Source organism: Nannospalax galili, unplaced genomic scaffold (assembly GCF_000622305.1).
Source record: "Nannospalax galili isolate Female #2095 unplaced genomic scaffold, S.galili_v1.0 scaffold321, whole genome shotgun sequence".
NCBI lineage: Eukaryota > Metazoa > Chordata > Mammalia > Rodentia > Spalacidae > Nannospalax > Nannospalax galili.
The window spans coordinates 3,251,840-3,273,629 of record NW_008345972.1 but is presented as its reverse complement, the minus strand read 5'-3'; the positions used below and the strand labels follow the sequence as shown (position 1 = coordinate 3,273,629).

The 21,790-nt window shown below is 46.3% G+C and overlaps 1 protein-coding gene across 3 annotated transcripts in view; it reads left to right on the top strand.

Annotated features, from left to right (window-relative positions):
- Pi4ka (phosphatidylinositol 4-kinase alpha) overlaps positions 1 to 20,504 on the top strand; it is a 161,424-nt gene extending 140,920 nt beyond the window's left edge. For 2 of the 3 annotated variants that reach the window (XM_029567857.1, XM_008842235.3), the window contains 16 exons: positions 1,413 to 1,503; positions 4,368 to 4,535; positions 5,668 to 5,721; positions 9,286 to 9,406; positions 12,736 to 12,865; positions 15,569 to 15,639; positions 16,167 to 16,239; positions 16,343 to 16,413; positions 17,253 to 17,362; positions 17,753 to 17,857; positions 17,943 to 18,068; positions 18,286 to 18,406; positions 18,719 to 18,878; positions 19,574 to 19,663; positions 19,903 to 19,986; positions 20,186 to 20,504. In XM_029567857.1, coding sequence (XP_029423717.1) covers positions 1,413 to 1,503; positions 4,368 to 4,535; positions 5,668 to 5,721; positions 9,286 to 9,406; positions 12,736 to 12,865; positions 15,569 to 15,639; positions 16,167 to 16,239; positions 16,343 to 16,413; positions 17,253 to 17,362; positions 17,753 to 17,857; positions 17,943 to 18,068; positions 18,286 to 18,406; positions 18,719 to 18,878; positions 19,574 to 19,663; positions 19,903 to 19,986; positions 20,186 to 20,237 — 1,627 coding nt within the window. In that variant the 3' untranslated portion in view covers positions 20,238 to 20,504. The remainder of the gene's footprint in view (positions 1 to 1,412; positions 1,504 to 4,367; positions 4,536 to 5,667; positions 5,722 to 9,285; positions 9,407 to 12,735; positions 12,866 to 15,568; positions 15,640 to 16,166; positions 16,240 to 16,342; positions 16,414 to 17,252; positions 17,363 to 17,752; positions 17,858 to 17,942; positions 18,069 to 18,285; positions 18,407 to 18,718; positions 18,879 to 19,573; positions 19,664 to 19,902; positions 19,987 to 20,185) is intronic. The other variant, XM_029567858.1, reaches the window with a different exon arrangement.
- The last annotated feature ends 1,286 nt before the right edge of the window (positions 20,505 to 21,790 follow it).

The window sequence follows — 21,790 nt, the reverse complement described above, 5'->3', positions numbered from 1 at the left end:
TCAAGGCCAGCCTGGCCTACATAGTGAGTTCCAGGCCAGCTGGGGATACAGAGAAACCTTGTCTCATATTAATGCTATTGTTTTTCTTTAATTTTTTGTTTATTTGGGGATTTTTCTTAGCCTTTTTTTTTTTTTTTTACTTTGTTTGTGTGTGTGTGTGTGTGTGTGTGTGTGTGTATACAGTGCATGGGTACCATGGTGCTTATGTGGGATCAGAGGACAACTTTCAGGAGTTAGTTCTCACCTCCCACCAGGGAGAACCTAGGAATCAAACTCAAGTTATCAGGCTTGGCAGAACATGTCTTTACCCACCGAGTCATCTTTCTGGGCCTTGGGTTTTGGGGGGATTTGGGTTTTTTTGGTTTTTTGAGACAGGGTCTCACTGTGTAGCCCTGGCTGGCCTGAAACTTGCTATATAGAGCAGGCTAACCTCGAATTCACAGAGATCTACCAGCCTCTGCCTCCTGGGTGTTGGGATTAAAGGCATATGCCACCCCTGCCCCTTTGGTAGATTTTTTTTTTTTTTTAAGTATTTTTGAGATGGGGGTCTCCCTGTAGCCACAGCTGGCCTGGAACTTGCTAAGTAGATCAGACTGGCCTTGAACTCACAGATCTACCTGCCTCTGTCTCTCAAGTGTGGGGATTAAAAATGTGCACCACCTCGCCCAGCCCCTTTGGGTGTTTTGTTTTTTTTTAATGTTTTATTATTTTTATTTTATGTATATTCATGTATTGCCTCCATGTATGTAAGTGTACCTGTGTCGTGCAGTGCCTGCAGAGGACAGAAGAGACTGTTGGATCCCCTAGAACTGGAGTTACAGATAGTTGTTAGCTGCCATGTGGGTGCTAGGATTCGAACCTGAGTCTTCTGCAAGAACAGTCAGTGTTCTTAACTGCTGAGCCATCTCTCCAGCCCCGCTTTGGGTGTTTTAGAGATTTTTTTTAATGGTGTGTGCATGTGTATGTTTGAGTATGGGTATGTGCATATGTGTACAGATGCCTACAGTTGCCAGAAGTATTAGATCCCCTGGAGCTGGAGGTATAGGCTATTGTGAGCTACCCAACATGGGTGCTGGGAACTGAACTCAGATCCTTTCAAGTACAGTACTCTCTTAACTTCTGAGCCATCTCTCCAGCCCGCGCTTTGGGTTTTGTTTTGTTTTTTTAAAAGACAAGGTTTCTATGCAACCCAGACTGACCTCAGATTGTGATCATCCTTCCTCATGAATGTTGTAATACTATTGTTTTTTCAGATACCCCTTCAGACTCTAGTTGCACACATTAAGTATCTGTCATTTAGTGTTGATCTGAGACCCTCCAGCTGAGTGTTTTGCTCTGGTTTCCCTTCTGGGACAGTGAGGGAATGTGTCTGCTGGTGAAGCTATCCCACCCACATCCTCTGTGTACTGTAGGTTCAAGAATACAGAAGCCATTGGGAATGAAGTGACCCGTCTCGTTCGGTTGGACCCAGGAGCTGTTAGTGACGTCCCTGAAGCTATCAAGGTAGTATAGTCCATATACACCCAACTTGAAACTAGAACATGATCCAGAAATGCCTGGAAAACTAAGACATGCTAGTTAGTCTTTCATTACTATGACCTAACAAAAACCTAATAATTAACAGAAACAACTTAGGCGAGGAAAGATTTCTTTTGACTCACAGTTTAAGAGAGTTCAGTCTGGCTGGAAAGATGGCTCAGTGGTTAAGAGCACTGACTGCTCTTACAGAGGACCCAGGTTCAATTCCCACCACCCACATGGTGGCTAACAACTGTCCATGACTCCAGTTTCAGGGGAATTTGACGCTGCCTTCTTACCTCCCTGGGCATTGTATGACACAGGTGTACTTAAACACATGCAGGCAATACACTCATACACAAATAAAATATAATATAAAATAAAATAAAATATAAAAAATAAAAAATAAAAAATAAAATAAAATATATAAAATAAAATAAATAAAATAATATAAAATAAAATATAAAATAATAAAAGATTTTTTTAAAAAAAGAGAGTTCAGTCTATGGTTGCTTGGCTTCATGTGATTGAACAGAACATCCTGGCAGCAGGACCATGGAGGAAGGGGAGATTATTCACCTCATGACAGATGGAAAAAGAGCATGAGAATGCAGGAGGGGGCCCAGGCAAGGTACAGCCTCCGAAGACTCACCTCCAATGACTTGCTTCCTCTACCTAGGCCCCGTACACCTTTTTACCACTGTCATATTATGAATCCTCAAAAGATTGATCCATTCATTAGGTCAGTGCCCTGGGGATCCAGTCCTCCTTGGAAAGTCTCACAGACATACCCAAAGGTATGCTTTTTACTAGTTTTTTTTTGGGTTTTTTTTTTTTTTTTGGCATTTCTCCAACCCAGTCAAGAGGATGGTCAAAATTACCCATCATTGCTGGGCCTGGTAGTATACAGGTTTTAATCCCAGCTACTTGGGAGGCTTAGGCAAGAGGATCACAAGTTTCAAGGCTTGCCTGGGTTACAAAGTGAATTCAAGGCCAATCTGAGCAACTTAATGAAACTACATCTCAAAAAAACTAAAAAGAAAGCTGGTAATATAGCTCAGTGGTAAAGCACTTACTGAGCATGTGAGGTCCTGAGTTTAATCCCTTGTACCACTAAAAAATAATAAACTATAGGGGCTAGAGAGATGGTTCAGCAGCAGGTAAGAGCACTGACTGCTCTTGCAAAGGACCTGGGTTTGATTACCAACACCCACATGGCAGCTAACAACCATCCATAACTCCAATTCCAGGAGATCTGACACCTTCTTCTGACCTCCATGGGCATTGCACAACACAGTTACATTTGCACACATGCAAGCAATACATTCGTACACATAAAAAAATAAATAAAATAGGGCTGGCGAGATGGCTCAGCAGTTAAGAGCACTGACTGCTTTTGCAGAGGACCCGGGTTCGATTCCCAGCACCCACATGGCGGCTACAAACCATCCTTAACTCCAGTTCCAGGGGAATCTGAAGCCCTCTTCTGACCTCCGTGGGATTGCAGGACACAGGTGCACTCACATACATGCAGGGAATACATTCATACACATAAAATAATAATAAAATATTTTTAAAATAAATAAATATTTAAAAAATAATAATAATTGACTATTAGGCTGGAGAGATGACTCAGCAGTTCAGAGCACTGTTCTTTCAGAGGACCTGAGTTTGGTTCCTAGTATCTACCTGGTGGCTACCAGCCATCTGTAACTCCAGTTCCAGGGGAACCAACATCTTCTTTCAGGCCTCTAAAGGCACTGTATGCACATACATATAGACAAAACACTCATAAAATAACGTTTTTAAAAATAACAAATATTCACAGTAGACGAAAAGTTATCTGAAAAACTCAGTGGTAGAATTTTAACTCACTGAATTTTCTACCTCTAGTATACAGCATTTTTGTTTGTGGTAGGAAAAATATTTTTTTTCTTGGTCTTTTTGAGACAGGGTCTCCCTGTAGCCCCAGGTGGCCTGGAACTCACTATGTAGACCAGGCCGGCCTTGAACTCACAGAGATCTGCCTACCTCTGCCTCCTGAGTACTGAGATTAAAGGCTGATAGGAAAATATTTTAATCTACTTCATTTTTGTTTCCTTGCTGATCCTCAGATTTGCTATGTAGCTGAGGATGCCCTTGAATTTCCAATCCTCATTCCTCTACCTGCCAAGTGCTAGGATTACAGGTGTACACAACCTCACCTTTATGTAATACTAAGGATTGAGCCCAGGCCTTCATGCATGCTGCACAGGCACTCTAGCAAGGGAGGTACATACCTAACCCCTCTACTTGGAGTGAATTCCTATTATTACTAGTTTATATAACATCAGAAGCATTTTCCATGTTATTATAATTTGTTTTTTGAAAGTGTCTCACAATGGGGCTGGAGAGATGGCTCAGCAGTTAAGAACACTGACTGTTCCTGCAGAAGACCCAGGTTCAACTCCCAGCACCCACATGGCAGCTAACAACTGTCTCTAACTCCAGTTTCAGGGGATCCAACAGCCGCTTCTGATCTCCGCGGCATTGTACGACATGGGTGCACTCACCTACGTGCAGGCAATACATGCATACACATAAAATAAAAATAATAAATAAAATATTTAAAAAAAAAAAAAGAAAGTGTCTTACTATGTACCCCTGGCTAGCCTGGAATTTGCTGTGTATACCAGACTGACCTCAGACTCAGAGATCTGCCTGCTTATGCCTCCCGAGTGCTGGGATTAAAGGTAAGTACTACTACATGTGGCTATAAATAGTTTCTGGTCATCACTTCTTATGGCCATCTTTGTATAGGCCAAGGCTGAGGGACTGTTGACCACCCCATTTCCCTACTTTCTCCACAGTTCCTTGTCACTTGGCACACCATTGATGCTGATGCTCCAGAACTCAGCCATGTGTTATGCTGGGCACCCACAGACCCACCCACAGGCCTGTCCTACTTCTCCAGCATGTACCCACCACACCCTCTCACTGCACAGTATGGGGTAAAAGTCCTACGATCCTTCCCTCCGGTGAGTCCAGGGCCCTGCCAAGCTGGCCTGTGGTCTGATTGTCCCAGTGTTGTTAAATGGGTAGATGTAAGATGGCTCAACCTGAGATGTACCCAACTGTGTGGGTCTATTTAACCATGTCTTCATTCCCTACTTTTATTTGTTTTGTTTTGTTTGTCTTTTTGAGACAGGGTCTCCCTGTAGCCCAGCTGTCCTGGAGCTCACTATGTAGACCAGACTGTCCTTGAACTCACAGAGATCCGCCTGCCTCTGCCTCCCAAGTGCTGGGATTAAAGGCATGCGCCACCCGCCCAGCCCATTCCCTACTTTTAAATCTCTGCAAAAGATGAATTTAATTGTAATTCTGCTGTGTTTTCTAGTCAAGCTTTTTTAGCTTTAATTGGATTCTTTGGTTAAAAAGAAAGTCCCGCTGGGCCCAGCACTTGGGAGACAGAGGCAAGTGGATCTTTGTGAGTTTGAGGCCAGGCTGGTCTACATAGTGAGTTCCAGGACAGCTGGGGCTACAGGGAGACCCTGTCTCAAAAATACAAAAAAGAAGAAAGTCCCAGAAGTAAGCATTATACCTGTGCCTCTGACCCCAACAGCAGACTCTCAGGGACCCTGGGGATTCTATGCAAAGCTATGGGGGTGGGAGGAGGGCCTATAGAGTGTTCTAGATCTGAGTTTACACAGCTTCAGCACCATGTAAGTCTGCAGTAACCTTCAGCCCATTTATATTAGGCAGACTCCTTTCCTTGTGGATGAGGCAGTATTGTGCCTTCTACTTTTTTTTTTTTTTTTTTTTTTTTTTTTTTTTGTCTTTTTGAGCCCCATATAGCCTGACGCTCACTGTGTAGACCAGACTAGGCTTGATCTCACAGAGATCTATCTGCCTGCCTCTGCCTCCAGAGTGCTGTGACTAAAGACATGTGCCACCACGCCCGGCTGCTCTGACATTTTGTTTTCACCACTCATATTTTAAGGCCTTGGTCATTTTCCTTGTCATCCTCTGAACTGTGCCCAGTGCTCCAGCAAGGACAGCATCACATGGGCGCATCTTAGTGCCCATTACTGTTTGGGCAGGGTCATGTGACATCACCTATGTTGGCTTTCCTACTTTTTCCAGAGGTTACAGTTTTCCCTCCTCCTACAGGATGCCATTCTATTCTACATCCCCCAGATTGTGCAGGCCCTCAGATATGACAAGGTAAGTGAATATTGGCACAGCTGTCCTCTTCTAATAGTTACATATATTGCTGCCCTCTCCTCCTAGTCCCCAGTTCCTATGGGCTCTGTGGGGCCTCCCGCAGAAGGAGGACTACCCAATCCTGCTCTGCAGAGTGAGAGGGTTCTGGTACTTCCTCAGGGTGGGTAGCCTGTTCTGGGGTCAGGTCTCAGCAAGTCACATGAACTCCGAGCCTGACCATTTTCCTCCTTGGAAAGTGGTGAAGATTAGGTGAGATGGTACATTCATTATTCTACTCTACCTAGATGGAGAAGTGCTGCAGGCCAGGTGGCTTAAACAAGACATTTCTTTTCTTTTTGAACTTACTATGTAGACCAGGCTAGCCTCGAACTCACAGAAATCCACCTGCCTCTGCCTCCTGAGTAGTACTGGGATTAAAGGCTTGCACCACCACACCTGGCCTGACATTTTTTTTCTTTTTTCTTTTTTCTTTTTTTTTTGCCTTTTTGAGACAGGGTCTCCCTGTAGCCCCACCTGGCCTGGAACTCACCATGTAGACCAGGCTGGCCTTGAAGTCACAGAGATCTGCCTGCCTCTCCCTCCCGAGTGTTGGGAGTAGAGGCGTGTGCCACCACTCCCAGCCCTGACATTTCTTTACATATAAATCTAGAGGCTAAGACCAGCAAGATGACTCACTGGGTAAAAGTGCTTGCCACAAAAGGTTGACAACCTCAGTTTGATCCCTAGATCCCGTGATGGAAGGAGAAAACCAACTCTCCAAAGTTTTCCTCTGAACTCCACATATATACCATGGCACTCATGTGCCCTCATGCACATATATACATCACACACAAATAATGGTAGTAATAAATACATTTTTAAAAAATAAACTTGGCAAGGCAGGGTGTGGTGGCACACATCTTTAATCCCAACAGAGGCAGGCAGATCTCTGTGAGTCCAAGGCCAGCCTGGTCTACATAGTGAGTTCCAGGCCAGCTGGGGCTACAGGGAGACCCTGTCTCAAAAAGACTAAAAATAATAAAATAATAATAATAATCTTGGCGTGGTGACCCACACCTTTAATCCCAGCACTTGGGAGGTAAATTCAAGCATCTGTGAGTTCAAGACTAGCCTTGTCTACATAGCAAGTTTCAGCCCAGTCAGGGCTACACAGTAAGGGAGAGCCTCACTGTCTCAAAAAAATAATCTGGGTTCAGTTCCCAGCATCTATATTACAGCTAGCAACCATACATAATTCTAGTTCCAGGAGATCCTACATTCTCATCTGGCCTCCATGTTGTATACTTACATACATGTTGGAAAAACACTCATACACATAAAATAAAAATTAAAAGAATATTTTCTTGCTGGCATGGTGGCACAAGTCTTTAATCCCAGCACTCCAGATCTCTGTGAAATCAAGGCCAGCCTGGTTTGCATAGCAAATTCCAAGCCAGCTGAGGCTACAGAGAGGCCTTGTCTCAAAAAAATAAATTAATTAAATAAAGTAAAATAAATCTGGAGATGAGCTGTTTAAGATCAAGGTCCCAGCAGGCCTCTGCCCACTCTTCTCTCATGGCTTACAGGTGATATCTTCTCCTTGTCTTCCCCTGCTCTTCCTCCATGTGTCTGTCCTAATCTCTTTTTTTGTTGTTGTTTGGTTTTTTTTTTTTTGTTTTTGGTCTTTTTGAGACAGAGTCTCCCTGTAGCCCCATCTGTCCTCACTATGTAGACCAGGCTGGCCTTGAACTCTGCCTGCCTCTGCCTCCCGAGTGTTGGGATTAAAGGCGTGTGCCACCACGCCTGGCCCTAATCTCTTCTTAATCCCTTTATAGATTAAGACCAACTCTAATGACCACATAAAGTATACAGCACAGGATGCAGAGCAAAAACACCTACTTTGCAACTGCAACCCAGGCAGACTTACCCCAAGCACATGGTGTTTCCCATGTTGAGTGCACCATGACACATTGCCATCTTCCCCCTCCCTGGATCCAGCCTCACTTCCCTGACTATACTGGGTTCTAGACAATCCATGTATCCTGATTCAGCCCTCATTGCCCTAAGTAGATTGGTCTTTACTGCTCTTATTAGCCCCTATGACTATAGGTCCTGTGGCTGTATCCCTAGATCTGGCTACTTTCCTACAGACTGGCATGATGTTACATCTGCAGTCTACAGATACAGGTGCTTCTGAAACAATAGCCAACCTCTCTTGAAAACTGAGTCCTGTGAAGCCATTCACTGTCCTAACTAGATAGCTGGCAACACTCCCAACTCTGAGTAATGGGACCAGGAAGACCCCATATTGGCACCATGTAGAGCCACCTCTAATAAGCCTGGACTTGGCATTGATGCCCACACCTACTTAAATAAATGTAGTAAAAATGCCAGGCATAGTGGTGCACATCTTTAATCCCAGCACTGAGAAGCAGAGGCAGGTGGATCTCTGAGTTCAAGACCAGCCTAGTCTATATGATGAGTTCCAGGCCAGCCAGAGCTATAGGGAGACCCTGTCTCAAAAAGACAAAAATAAAATTAAATGATAAAACATGATCTGCCTTCTTTGTTTATTCCAGTGGCACATGCCTTTAATCCCAGCACTCAGGAGGCAGAGGCAGGTGGATCTCTGTGAGTTCAAGGCCAGCCTAGTCTATGTACATAGAGAGTTCCAGGCCAGCTGGGGCTACAGGAAAACCCTGGCTCAAAAAGACCAAAAAAAAAAAGAAAGAAAGAAAGAAAGAACAAGAAAAAAGAGCCAAGCATGGTAGTGCATGCCATAATCCCAGCTACTTAGGGACTTTGAATCTAGCCTGGTCTACGTAAGACCCTGTCTCAAAAAAAATTATTTTTCTTATTTCTTTTTCTATTTGTCTGTTTTTAAAACACTCAATTCCTTAGTATTATCCCAAAGGTTACCATTGAGTTTTTTTTCCTTCTTCTTCCAAATATTATAAACTTGTAGATTTGGACTTAGTTTGTTTTGTTCAGTTTTGTTTTGTTGAAACAAAGTATCATGTAGCCCAGACCAGCCTTAACCGTGAAACAAAACCGGCCTTGAACTCTAGATCCTCCTGCCTCCACCTCCACTTGCTAAGGTTGCCAATTGAGCCAGGCAGGATGGCACATACCTTTAATCCCAGAGGCTGACACCAGTAGAAAATTGATTTGAAGGCTGGGTGTGGTGGTACACCCCTTTAATCCCAGTTCTTGGGAGGTAGAGGCAGGGGGATCTCTGTGAGTTCAGGGCTAGTCTGGTCTACATAGTGAGTTCCAGGCCAGCTGGGGCTACAGGGAGACCCTGTCTCAAAAATAGCAAAAAAAAAAGAAATTGATTTGAGAGTCATGGTTCATAAACCCAGAGGGAAGAAACATGGGAGACAAAGGCTCAGCCCTATATTGTACCCATGAGTGGCTAACCAGTTAAAACTGGCCTAGCCTCAGGGCTGGACTCAGCTCTGATGCTAGAGGGTATACCCACACAGCTGAGAGCCACACGGCCAAGCACTGGGAGTTAGCTCTTCACTAAGGTAGGGAGAGTTTCTCCTGGGAGTGAGGGCTGACAGTGACCTTGATCTCTTGCAGATGGGCTATGTGCGTGAGTATATTCTTTGGGCAGCAGCCAAATCCCAGCTTCTGGCACACCAGTTTATTTGGAACATGAAAACTAACATCTACCTAGATGAAGAAGGGCACCAGAAAGACCGTGAGTACTTTGCCCTCTTGGGCTCTCCCCATCTCCAACACCTTTAGTGGCCACACAGGGCTTCTGCTTTCTTAGGGGCCCCCTGTGGTCTGTGCTGCCCCAGCCTATAGACTACTCCATGTCTTAGGCTTTGATTGCACTTTTCATTCCTTAAGGAGAATTTGCAGAGTATTTGAATTCTCCTTCAGATAGCCTTTGGCTAACCCCCTCTAGGTGCCATTTGGACATCTCAGGGAATATGAGCCCCTGTTGGCCAGCTGCCTTCCTGTTAAAGCCTGTGACTGTCACAGCCTGTGACTGTGAGTAAAGATGGCCAACCCAGGGCAGCAATTCTCAAACAGAATAATAACCTCCACCTCCAGGCTCCTCATATTCTAGTTTTTTGTTTGCTTGCTTGCTGTGACAGAGTTTTGCTATGTATCCCTGAAACAAACTTTGACTCTTGTGCCTCTGTTACCACACCTGGCTGAGCAACACCTGGCTAAGCAGGTAAAGACACTTGACACCAAGCCTGAAAACATGAGTTTGGTCCTTGGAACCCACGTACTAGGTACAAGGAGAGAACTGACTCCTGCAAGTTGTCCAATGACCTTTGCACTTGCATGCATGCACCCATGCACACACACATACAATAAAGAAATGTGAAAATTGTTTTAAAAACTACTGAGACCTTCAAGGAGCTTTGGTGTATGTAGATGTTAGCTGTTGATATTTACCAGGATTAGAAATTACCACTGAGTAGGGGACTGGAGAGATGGCTCAGCAGTTAAGAGCATTGGCTGCTCTTACAGGGGACCCAGATCCACTTCCCAGCATCTTCAAGGTGGCTAACAACTGCCTGTAACTCCAGTTCCAGGTATCTGATGCCCTCTTCTAGCCTCACATGACATGGGTACACTTATATACATGCAGGCAAAACAGTCATACACATACAATAAAATAAAGAGATGAAAAAAATTTTCACTGAGGATTTTTTTTTTTTCTTTTGGTCTTTTTGAGACAGGGTCTCCCTGTAGCCCCAGCTGTCCTGATTCACCATGGAGACCAGGGTGGCCTTGAACTCAGAGATCCACCTGCCTCTGCCTCCCAGTGCTGGGATTAAAGGCATGCACCACCACGCCCGGCCATCACTGAGGAATTTTTAAAATTCAAGTCTGGAGTTGACAAGCTGACTCAGAGATTAAGAGTATACACTCCTCTTGCAGAGGACCTGAGTTTGATTCCCAGTACCCACATCTACTTGTAACTCTAGCTCCAGGGGATCCAAAACAAATCTGATCATAAAATGTTCACATACACAACATCTTTTTTGTGAATTAACTTTTCAAAAAAAAAAAAATTCACAAAGGCATGCGATGAGTGACCTTGCTTTTCACTTTCACAGATCTGGTTTTCTGTCTAGCTTAGCAGCAGACAGTTGGATTCTCATTTTCTCTCTGCTTTGGCATGTAGTCTGCTACAGCATGTTGTTCTGGTTGAATGAAGGACATTCAGCCTATATAGGCATACAGTTAGGAAAGGGAGGAGAATCTTGGTAATCTTTGAGGTCACTGTGGGCTTTCTTTGTTGACAGGACATCAGACCTCACCATGTTAGTCTGTGAAAGGTTAGTGACAATGAGGCATCAGAAATAACTTCCCAGGTGGGTGTGGTGGTGCACACCTATAATCTCAGCACTTGGAAGGCAGAAGCAGATGGATCTCTGTGAGTTCAAGACTAGCCTGGTCTACATAGCAAGTTCTATGCCAGCTGGTGTTACATAGTGAGACTCTCTCTCAAAAAAAAAAAAAAAAAATTGGGGGTGGGTGCTGGAGAGATGGCACTTGCTGCTTTTGTAGAAGACCCAGGTTCGGTTCTCAGCACCTAAGCGGCAGCTAACAACCATCAATAACTTCAATTCCAGGGGATCCGATGACCCTTCTGGTCTTCATGTGCATTGCACACACATGGTGTATTTACATACATGTAAGAAAAACACTTATACACATAAAATAAAATATTTTTGCTGGGTGCAGTGGCACATGCCTTAATTCCAGCACTTGGGTGGAAGGTAGATCTCTATGAGACAGAGGTCAACCTGGTTTACATAGTGAGTTCTATGCCAGCTGGGGCTACAGGGAGACCCTGTCTCAGACAACAACAACAAAAAAGGCAGACTTCTGGCCTCCACATGCACACATGAGCACGTGTGCATCACACATACCCCCCAAAAAAGAAGTCTCACAACTAAGTGCTTCCTCTAGTACAACAGGGGCCCTGCATGCACATCATGTTTGATCACACATAATACTGAAAAGGTATGTTCTCAATATAGCGTATTAGGCTGAGCATGGTGGCCCACACCTTTAATCCCAGCACATGGGAGGCAGAGGAAGGCAGAGATCAAGGCCAGCCTGGTCTACATAGCAAGCTGGGGCTATAGGGAGATCCTGTCTCAGAAAGACCAAAAAGTAAATAAATAAAAAGATAGAATATAATAAAAAGTGGAGCCAGATGTGGTAGTGCATGCCTTTAATCCCAGCACTCAGGATGCTGCAACATGCTGTGGCAGGAGGATCATGAGTTCCAGGCCATCTTGAGCTATGTAGTGAGACCCTGTCTGAAAAATAAACAAAATAGGGATGGGAACATATCTCAGTTGGTAGAGTGCTTGCCTAGTATGCATGAAACCCAGAGTTCAGTTCCCAACACCACATAAACTAGGTGTGGTGACACATGCCTGTAAAGCCAGCACATGGGAGATGGAGGCAGGAGGATCACAAATTTAAGTTCATCTTTGGCTACATAGTAAGTTTAAAGCCAGCCTGGACTACATGAGGCCCAATTTCAAAAAATAAAACTGAACAATTGCTATTGCTTCACCAAGGACTGCCTCCTGACTCTGGTGTAGAGTGAGGAATCCAAGAGCACTGATAGACATGGGTCCTGTCTTGAGCTTTGCTCCAGCACCAGCAGCATTACCTATCAGCATGACCAGTGTTCAACAATGAAAAGGGGAAATGATAGCATATGGTGGTCTCTCAGGTCAACAAAGCCCATACTGCCTGGGTGATCTCCAGCCTGAGTTGTCTAGCAAGTAGCCATGGGTTTTCTTTTAGTACACTTGTGTTGTACAGTACCTGAGGAGGTCAGAAGAGGGTGTTGAGTCCCCTGGAACTGGAGTTATGACAGTTGTTAGCTGTCATATGAATGCTGGGAACTGAACCCATGTCCTTTGCAAGAGTAGCCAGTGCTCTTAACTGCTGAGCCATCTCTCCAGCCTCTATTCATGGGTTTTCTTGAGGGGCCTCTGGCAGCCACAGAGCTCACTATTTTTGTCTCCTCCTCAGCTGACATTGGTGACCTCCTGGAGCAGCTAGTAGAAGAGATCACAGGCTCCCTGTCAGGCCCAGCCAAAGATTTCTACCAGCGGGAATTTGATTTCTTTAACAAGATCACCAATGTATCTGCCATCATCAAGTAAGTAGCAGAACTTTAGAAACTCTCTTCTGTGATGTTCCCATTCCTGCTGCTCATTAGAATTAATATGGGGAGCATTAAATATATTTAGGGGGCTGGAGACATGACTCATCAGTTAAGAGCACTTACTGCTCTTGCAGAGGACCTGGGTTCAGTTCCCAGCACCCACAAGGCAGCCAACAACCATCTGTAATTCTAGTTGCAAGGGATCCAACACCCTCTTCTGACATCTATAGGCATTGCTGGCTCTGGGCTCCCAACACAACCAGATGAAGAAACCTTCCTGGAAGGCCCTCCCTATCCAGATTCACAGCCCAGAGTTCGGGGTGAGATCTGGTCAGAGTGATTAAAGGCAGTGTACATGGCCATACTGTTCTCCATGTTGTCCCACTCTGCCTTCTCCAAGCTCTGGAGATTCCTGGTAATGTCAGAAAAACCAGGTGTCTTATGCAATTCCCATCAGCATTGATCTGGGTTCTCGACCCATTTAGCTTTCCAGGGCATTGCATAGGACAAAACTAAGTATCATGGACATTCGATACATGCATAGCTCTTCTCTATGTGCTGCTCCCAGTGTGAAGACTGCTAGTCTCATATAGTGTAAGCCCTGACATGTCCCCAGGGCCCTGACTATAAGCACAAAGAGACAGGAAAGTATGTAGCTATCACAAAACACTGAGATGGAGAGATGGCTCAGTGGTTAAGAGCACTGTCTTCTCTTCCAGAGGACCTGGGTTCAATTCCCAGTACCCACATGGTGGCTAACAACTGTCTATAACTTCAGTTCCAGGGGATTCATCACCCCCTTCTGGCCTCCGTGGACTTTGCATGACACTTACATCCATGCAGGCAAACACTAATGCACATAACAATAAAAATAAATAAATAAAAATTGAGATAATTGGGGCTGGAGAGATGGCTCAGCAGTTAAGAGCACTGACTGCTCTTGCAGAGGACCTGGGTTCGATTCCCAGCACCCACATGGCAGTTATAAACTGTCCTTAACTCCAGTTCCAGGGGAATCCAAAGCCCTCTTCTGACCTCCAAGGCACTGCATGACACAGGTGCACTCACATACATGCAGGCAGTACACTCATACACAAAATAAAAATAATAAAAATTTTAAAAATTGAGATAATCGCTCTGGGCGTGGTGGTGCATGCCTTTAATCCCAGCACTCAGGAAGCAGAGGCAGGCGGATCTCTGTGAGTTTGAGGCCAGCCTGATCTCCATAGCGAATCCAGGCCAGCTGGGGCTACAGGGAGACTCTGTCTCAAAAAGACCAAAAAAAAATTGAGATAATCAGCTTAAAGAGAGGAGAAGAGATGTAGGGATGGCCAGATGGCTTAGTGGGTAAAGGCACTTGCTGCCAAGCCTGATGACCCACATGATGGAAGTAGAGAACCAAATTCTGTGAGTTGGCCTCTGACCTCCACAAGTATACCGTGACACAAGAATACTCACAAGCATACATACATATACACACAAAAATAAATGTGTTAGGTTTTTTTTTTGTTTTGTTTGGTCTTTTTGAGATAGGGTCTCACTGTAGCCCCAGCTGGCCTGGAGCTCACTGTGTAGACCAGGCTGGCCTTGAATTCACAGAGATCCACCTGCCTCTGCCTCCCAAGTGCTGGGATTGAAGGTGTGTGCCACCATGCCCAGCTAAATGTGTTTTAAAAAAAAAAAAAAGAAGAAGAAGAAAAGAAAGAAAGGGAAGTGAGATAGCCAGGCATGGTTGATACACACCTTTAATCCCAGCACTCAGGAGAATCTCTATGAGTTCAAGGCCAAGTTGGTCTACATAGTGAGGTCCACCCAGGCAGGGCTACATAGTGATAGTCTCAAAAAAAATTTTTTTAAAGGAGAAATGTTGGGTCTATCTAGCTTACTGATAGAGTATATACTCAGTATGTGTAATGACCTGGGTTCCAACTCCAGCAGAAAAAAAGGAGGAAAAGACTGGCATCCCATAACCTCCACAAAGCTGTAGCCCCAGTGACCTAAAACTGTCCACTAGTGAGTTGAGGACCAATCCTTAAACCTATGGGCCTTTGGGGGACATTCCCAGACCCAAATCATAGCAGGGAGATGCATTTCCTGGGCATCATAATGTGGCAGCCACAGAATTCCAGTTAATCATCAACCTGACCCTTAGCTAAGCCAGAGATCTCAGGGGCTTACCCAGGGTCATGCAGTAAGTTTCAGAAACAGCATTTCAGCTTGGAACTGTTGGGGCCCACAATCACCTATAACCCTTAGTATTTCAGACAACAACACACACACACCACACAAAAGGTGAGGACAGCAGTGGGCAGAAACAGCTCCACCTCAGCCCCTACTATCCTTTGGGGCCGTCTGGCTTCACTATCAGAAATATAGGGCAGGTACTGCTAGAATGGTTTCCTGACAGCCTGGGCCTGGTGGAGCCTTCAAGTGTGGTTGGGCTTCTATGGAGAAAGAAATGTCCTGGGCTGGCTATCCCTGGAAGTCAGTTTCTACAGGAGACAAAGCAGAGCTTTTATTGTTGGTTTGTAGGGGGTTTTTTGAGTCAGTTTCAGGCAACTGAAGCTGATCTAAGCTCAGTATGTACTAGAGGATGCCCTTGACCTACTGATCCTCCTGCCTCCACATCTGAGTGTTAGGATGACAGGTGTATCATCATGCCCAGCTTAGAGTAGAGCTCCCTGTCTTATTCCTCAGGCCCTACCCTAAAGGCGATGAGAGAAAGAAGGCTTGTCTGTCAGCTCTGTCTGAAGTGAAGGTGCAGCCCGGTAAGCAGGCAGCCTCAGGGGGCCAGTGAAGCAAGAAGCTGCTGCCCTCCAGTGGGATGGGGCTGGTGTGGAGACAGGGCTTGGCTGGCCCTCAGGCATGCCAATACCCAAGGGATGGACTTCCTCTTGTTCTTATTGGATATGTTTATTGAAAAAAGGGGCACAAAAAGCACCCAAAAAGTGTATTGTAGGATGCTGGAACCAGTGCAGGCAGGGTTAGGAGTCTCTCCATCAAAAGTAGAGCAAGCCCCACAATGGCCCAGTGGCAGGAGGGTAGTTGTCTATGAAGCTAAGATCCAGAACATCTTGGAGAAGGATCTTTTGCTATCTGTTTGAAGGGATGGGATCTATGAAGGGTCACAGAATCAGGAAGGACAGACCCACAGTGACCACAGAACACATAAGGAGTACCACAGGTGAAGAGCAGGGTTACTTGGCAAGGGAGGGTTACTTATAAGGTAGACTATGCATGTGAAGCCTATGTTGGGAGCTAGCCTCCCCTGTACCTCCCCTCTGCCCTTGCCCAGGCTGCTACCTGCCTAGCAACCCAGAGGCCATCGTGCTAGACATTGACTACAAGTCAGGGACACCAATGCAGAGGTGAGTGCCTTCCCTGCACTCTCAGAGTTTCTAATGACTGCCTTACTCCGAAGTTTCTAATGACTGTGTCCTGTGTGCCATGTTTTTTGTTGTTTTGTTTTAGTGCTGCAAAAGCCCCATATCTGGCCAAGTTTAAGGTGAAGCGATGTGGAGTGAGTGAACTTGAAAAAGAAGGTCAGTAAGGAATTCCCCTGCAGTGTGGGATCTAAGTGTCTTTCCTTTGTAGGGTACGTTAGTTTCCTGGGGCTCTATACAAATGAATACAGCCTAGGTGACACACAACTTGTATGCAGCCTCATAGGTCTGGAGGCTGAACTCAAGATGAGAGTGGGCCTTACTCCAGTGAAGGAAGGGAGCAGGCTGTGGCCATGCAGGAGTCTGAAGGTTCTGGGGGTGGTGCTCCTGTGGTTGCCACAGCCCTTGTGGTTGATGCACTTATGCATCACAATAACCTCCGCCTGTCTTCTTGTGGCCTTTCCAAATTTCTTTTTTTTTTTTGAGTCTTTTTGAGACAGGATCTCCCTGGAGCTCACTATGTAGACCAGGCTGGCCTTGAACTCACAGAGATCCACCTGCTTCTGCCTCCCAAGTGCTGGGATAAAAGGTGTGCGCCACCACGCCCAGCAATTTCTCTCTTAAAGGACATTAATCATCTAGTATGACTCATTTCAACATGATCACATCTTCAAATACCCTATTTCCAAATAAGATCACATTTGAGGTTTGGAATGTGAACTTTGTAGGGATACAACTAGTGGCCAACTGTACTGAGGGGCCACATAGGCCAGTGTGGAAAACATCTTCAAACACCTGGCTGCATTCTGGCCCCCAAGTCCTTAGTTTGAACAGTAGAGCTCTGTTTTTTAGTTTCTTATAGACCTATATGTATTTAGGTAAAAACTCCTGGCCCATAGTTTTCCCTGTTGACCCCATGGCATTTCTTGTATCCCCCTTAGGCCACCTTCTCATTGCCTTAGGCTAACAGGCAACAACCCCTACCCCTACCCCACCAGGTCTGCAGTGCCGCTCAGATGCAGAGGATGAGTGCTGCAGGCAGGAGGCTGATGGCAAGAAGATCTGCTGGCAGGCAGCCATCTTCAAAGTGGGAGATGACTGCCGACAGGTGACAGAGCTGACCTAATTTAGGCTGGCAAGGCCAGCACTACACTCCCATTCAGAAACACAAACCTTCACTGCCCTTTATTTGGTTCAGATGCCATGGAGGAATTAATTAGGACTTCCGAAAGCCCAGAGGCCTCATCCCGCCCCTACTGTGTACCTCTAGGGCCCCTAAGAGGAAACACCAGAGGAGGAAAGCCCCATTGGTGTCCTCTGGGCAGCTCAGCCCAGGGTGGGCAGTGAGGCCAGGCCCTCTACACTCTTGCTTGTCCACAGCCTGCCCCCCCCCCTTCCTTACTAGCACCCTTGTGAGATTCCAGGGCCACTGGAAGCTGAAGCAGGCCAGGGGCTAAGGGAAGAACACTGACTGTACCCCACACTTGCTCTGTTCTAGGACATGTTAGCCCTACAGATCATTGACCTCTTCAAGAACATCTTTCAGCTGGTTGGCCTGGACCTCTTTGTTTTTCCCTACCGGGTAGTAGCTACTGCCCCTGGGGTAAGTTCCTGGAGCATGAACCTGGCAAAAAGACCTACCACATCACTGCTCTGACCTTGCTGTCCCCTCCTCCTTCCCTTCCTAGTGCGGAGTAATTGAGTGCATACCCGACTGTACCTCCCGAGACCAGCTGGGCCGCCAAACCGACTTTGGCATGTATGACTATTTCACACGCCAGTACGGGGATGAGTCTACCCTGGCATTCCAGCAGGTAGCTAGCCACAGGGCCTACCCATCACCTACCTTCCTCTGTTCCTCAAAATCTTCTACTCCTAAGAGCTGAAGCCTACTGGGTGTGGGAGGAAGTGCTGCTGTCTGTGGCCCCCAGACAGTGTATTCACTGTGGTATGAGGTCTGCCTCTAAAGAGGGGCACAGAGCCAAGGAAAACAGCATAGGCTCTAGTGAGCCCACCGCCCTCTCCACACAGGCACGCTACAACTTTATCCGAAGCATGGCTGCCTACAGCCTCCTGTTGTTCCTGCTGCAGATAAAGGACAGGCACAATGGGAACATCATGCTGGATAAGAAGGGCCACATCATCCACATTGGTCAGTCAGGCTGTACCACCCCCTTTCACCCCTCATAGGAAGCAAGCCAGCTGGGGACACTAGGCTATAAGCCTGGAGGTGGCCAGTAGGTCCTGGGAAGCCAGGGACTAGTAATGGCAGCCCACGCCCTGGGTAGAAGTGGGAGCTAGTAGGGCTCCTCTGCTGTAGCCTGACACTGGCTTGCTTCCTCCTGTCCCCAGAAAAATATGTCCCTTGTCCTGCTCACTGTGTGGTGGCTGAGTCTTCCCTGGAACAACCACCCTGTCCTCACATACCTGCCCCAATTACAGGCAGCTTTTTGGGGTTTTGCAGACTTTGGCTTCATGTTTGAAAGCTCACCAGGTGGCAACCTTGGCTGGGAGCCAGACATCAAGCTGACAGATGAAATGGTGATGATTATGGGGGGCAAGATGGAAGCCACACCCTTCAAGTGGTTCATGGAGATGTGCGTCCGAGGCTACCTGGCTGTGCGGTGAGCCCATGGGCAAGGTGGGAGGGCTGCCAAGGTGGCAAAGAATACTCGTGTCCCATGGAAAGAATCAGGTTCAGTGAGAGGACTAGAGGGGAGGGGGTCGGAGAGATGGCTCAACAGTTAAAAGTGCTGAACCTGAATTCACGTCCCAGCACTCATATCAGGTGATTCACAAGCACATGTAACTCCAGCTCTGAGGGATCCAGTGCTCTCTTCTGGCCTCTGAAGGCATACACACATGTGCATACCAGTGGTGCCTGATGCCTCAGTCCTTGCTTTCTGTCACCTCTCTCATCTGTGAGCAACTTTCCATTCCAAACTTCCAGCCACATTCAGTAGTCTCCTACAATTGACCTTATCAGCCAGCAAATGTCAGTTTGGGTCTCCTTTATAGATACACTTTCACCATAGCCCCAGCACCTCCAGGCTTCAGCCTGGTATTGCATGATATATTGTTTTGTCATATCCCCCCTGCTATTGTGGTAACACCTGACAGAGTATCTTCAAAACCACAGCTGGAGGCCCCACATGGTGGGGACAGGGCAGAAGCACTCTGCTACATAGGAGTGTATGAGCATGCCTAGGAAAGACAAGCAGATTGTATGGGGAAGTGGCAGCTGGACCACAGGACTGTGGGCAGGGTCCTTTTTCAGGCTGGCCTTTATTTCCCTCCCTCCCTCCCTGTCTCTCCACAGACCCTACATGGATGCAGTTGTCTCTCTGGTCACTCTCATGTTAGACACAGGCCTACCCTGTTTCCGTGGCCAGACAATCAAGCTTTTGAAGTAAGTGCCACTATGGACACACAGGATACTTGGGGACAGTGGTCCACTTGCGGGCATTCAACCAGAGATGAGAACTCTTTATGCATCCTTGGAACTGCACAGTAGACAGGGTTCCTGGCTTTGTTCCCCAGGCCTAGGAGATGCTGGGAAAGGTCAGGGAGCATACCAGACAACACTTCCAGGGAGGGGCCCTCAACTGGACAGATTCTACAAATGCCGCCCCAATTCATCTCTTCTAGACATAGGTTCAGTCCTAACATGACAGAGCGAGAGGCTGCAAATTTCATCATGAAGGTCATCCAGAGCTGCTTCCTCAGCAACAGGCAAGTTACCTTATCAACCCTGGATCAGGCAGTGAGGGGCCTGTGGCCCTGCTGGTAAACAATCCATGATTACTTGAGCAGCAGTCAAGAAAGGGCCTAAGGCAGTGCTGAGGGGACTTCCTAGGCCTGTGTAAGGGTGAACAGATGGGGAGCTCCCAAGGATGAGGTCTCCCTTCACTTTCTTCCTTTGGCCTTTCAGGAGCCGGACCTACGACATGATCCAGTACTATCAGAATGACATCCCCTACTAAGAAATAACACTTCTGAAGCCTAGCTCCATCCACCCCCAGGGAAACTCCTACCCTGGTGTCACAGGCAGGATATGGAGATGTGGCAGTCACATGGAGATGTGATGCCAGAGACAATCATGTGATAGTGCTGTATGCATAGGTGTGAAATCTTTGTTTGCACTGGACACATTCCCTACCTGTACACCTATCTTACCACATAGGTACATGAAACTATTTTCTTGTGTAAAAAATGAAAAATGTGGGTAAATTAAAAATCCCAAAATGTGCTGTGTTGAATTGTTTTTATTTGGTTTTTTGGCTGATCTCAAACCCACCCTGTAGCTGAGGTTGTCCTTGAACTCCTGAGCCTCCTCCCACACTACACTTGTTTTGGGTTCTGGTACTGGGGATCAAACCCAGGGCCTGAGCAAGCACTCCATCCCTGAATTATGCCCCATCCTTGTGACTGTCAGAATTGATGCTTCATTCTGACAGGAGTCCTGTCCAGAGGGGAGAGTTTCCTAGGCCGTAGCTCACCATGGGCAGAGCCCCTGCTCAGACAGGCTTTGTCTCCACGTTTGTCCACATGCCCTATATGATGCAGTTGTTTCCATAGCCAGCCAATCAAGCCCCTCAAATAGGCAACACTGTGGTCTCAAAAAGCAAAATTTACGGGATCTGGAGAGATGGCTCAGCGGTTAAGAACACTCGCTGTTCTTGCAGGAGACCCAGGTTTGAATCCCAGCACCCACATGGCAGCTAACAGCTGTCCATAACTCCAGTTCCAGGGGATCCAACAGCCTCTTCTGCCCTCTGCGGGCATTGCACGACATGGGTGCACTTACATACATGAAAGCAATACACGCATACACATTAAAAAAATAAAGACCTAAATTGAAAGGAATGGATGGAAAAAAAGGTAACGTGTTTATGAAGCTTTAGACTCGGGGAGCAGGGAAGGTATTCATGTGAGTGCATGAGAGGTCACTGCAGGTGCCATTCTTCAGAGCTGTCCACTTTTTTTAAAAAAGATTTTTGTTTTAGGGCTGGAGAGATGGCTCAGTGGTTAAAAACACTGGTTGTTCTTGCAGAAGACCTGGGTTCGAATCCCAGCACCCACATGGCAGCTAACTGTCCATAACTCCAGTCCCAGGGGATCCGATAGCCTCTTCTGACCTCCATGGGCATTGCATGACATGAGTGCACTTAACCTACATGCAGGCAATACACATATACACATAAAATAATTTTTTAAAAAAGATTTTTGTGCGGCTGGAGAGATGGCTCAGCAGCTAAGAACACTAGTTGTTCTTTCAGAAGATCCGGGTTTGAATCCAAGCACCCACATGGCAGCTAACAACTGTCCATAACTCCAGTTCCAGGGGATCTGACGGCCTCTTCTGTCCTCCGTGGGCATTGCACAACATGGGTGCACTTACATACATGCAGGCAGTACATACGTACACATAAAAAAATAAAAATAATAAAAAATAATAAAATATTTTTAAAAAAGATTTTTGTTTTGTTTTTCAGACAGGGTCTCACTCACCATGTAGCCCAGGCTGGCCTCAAAC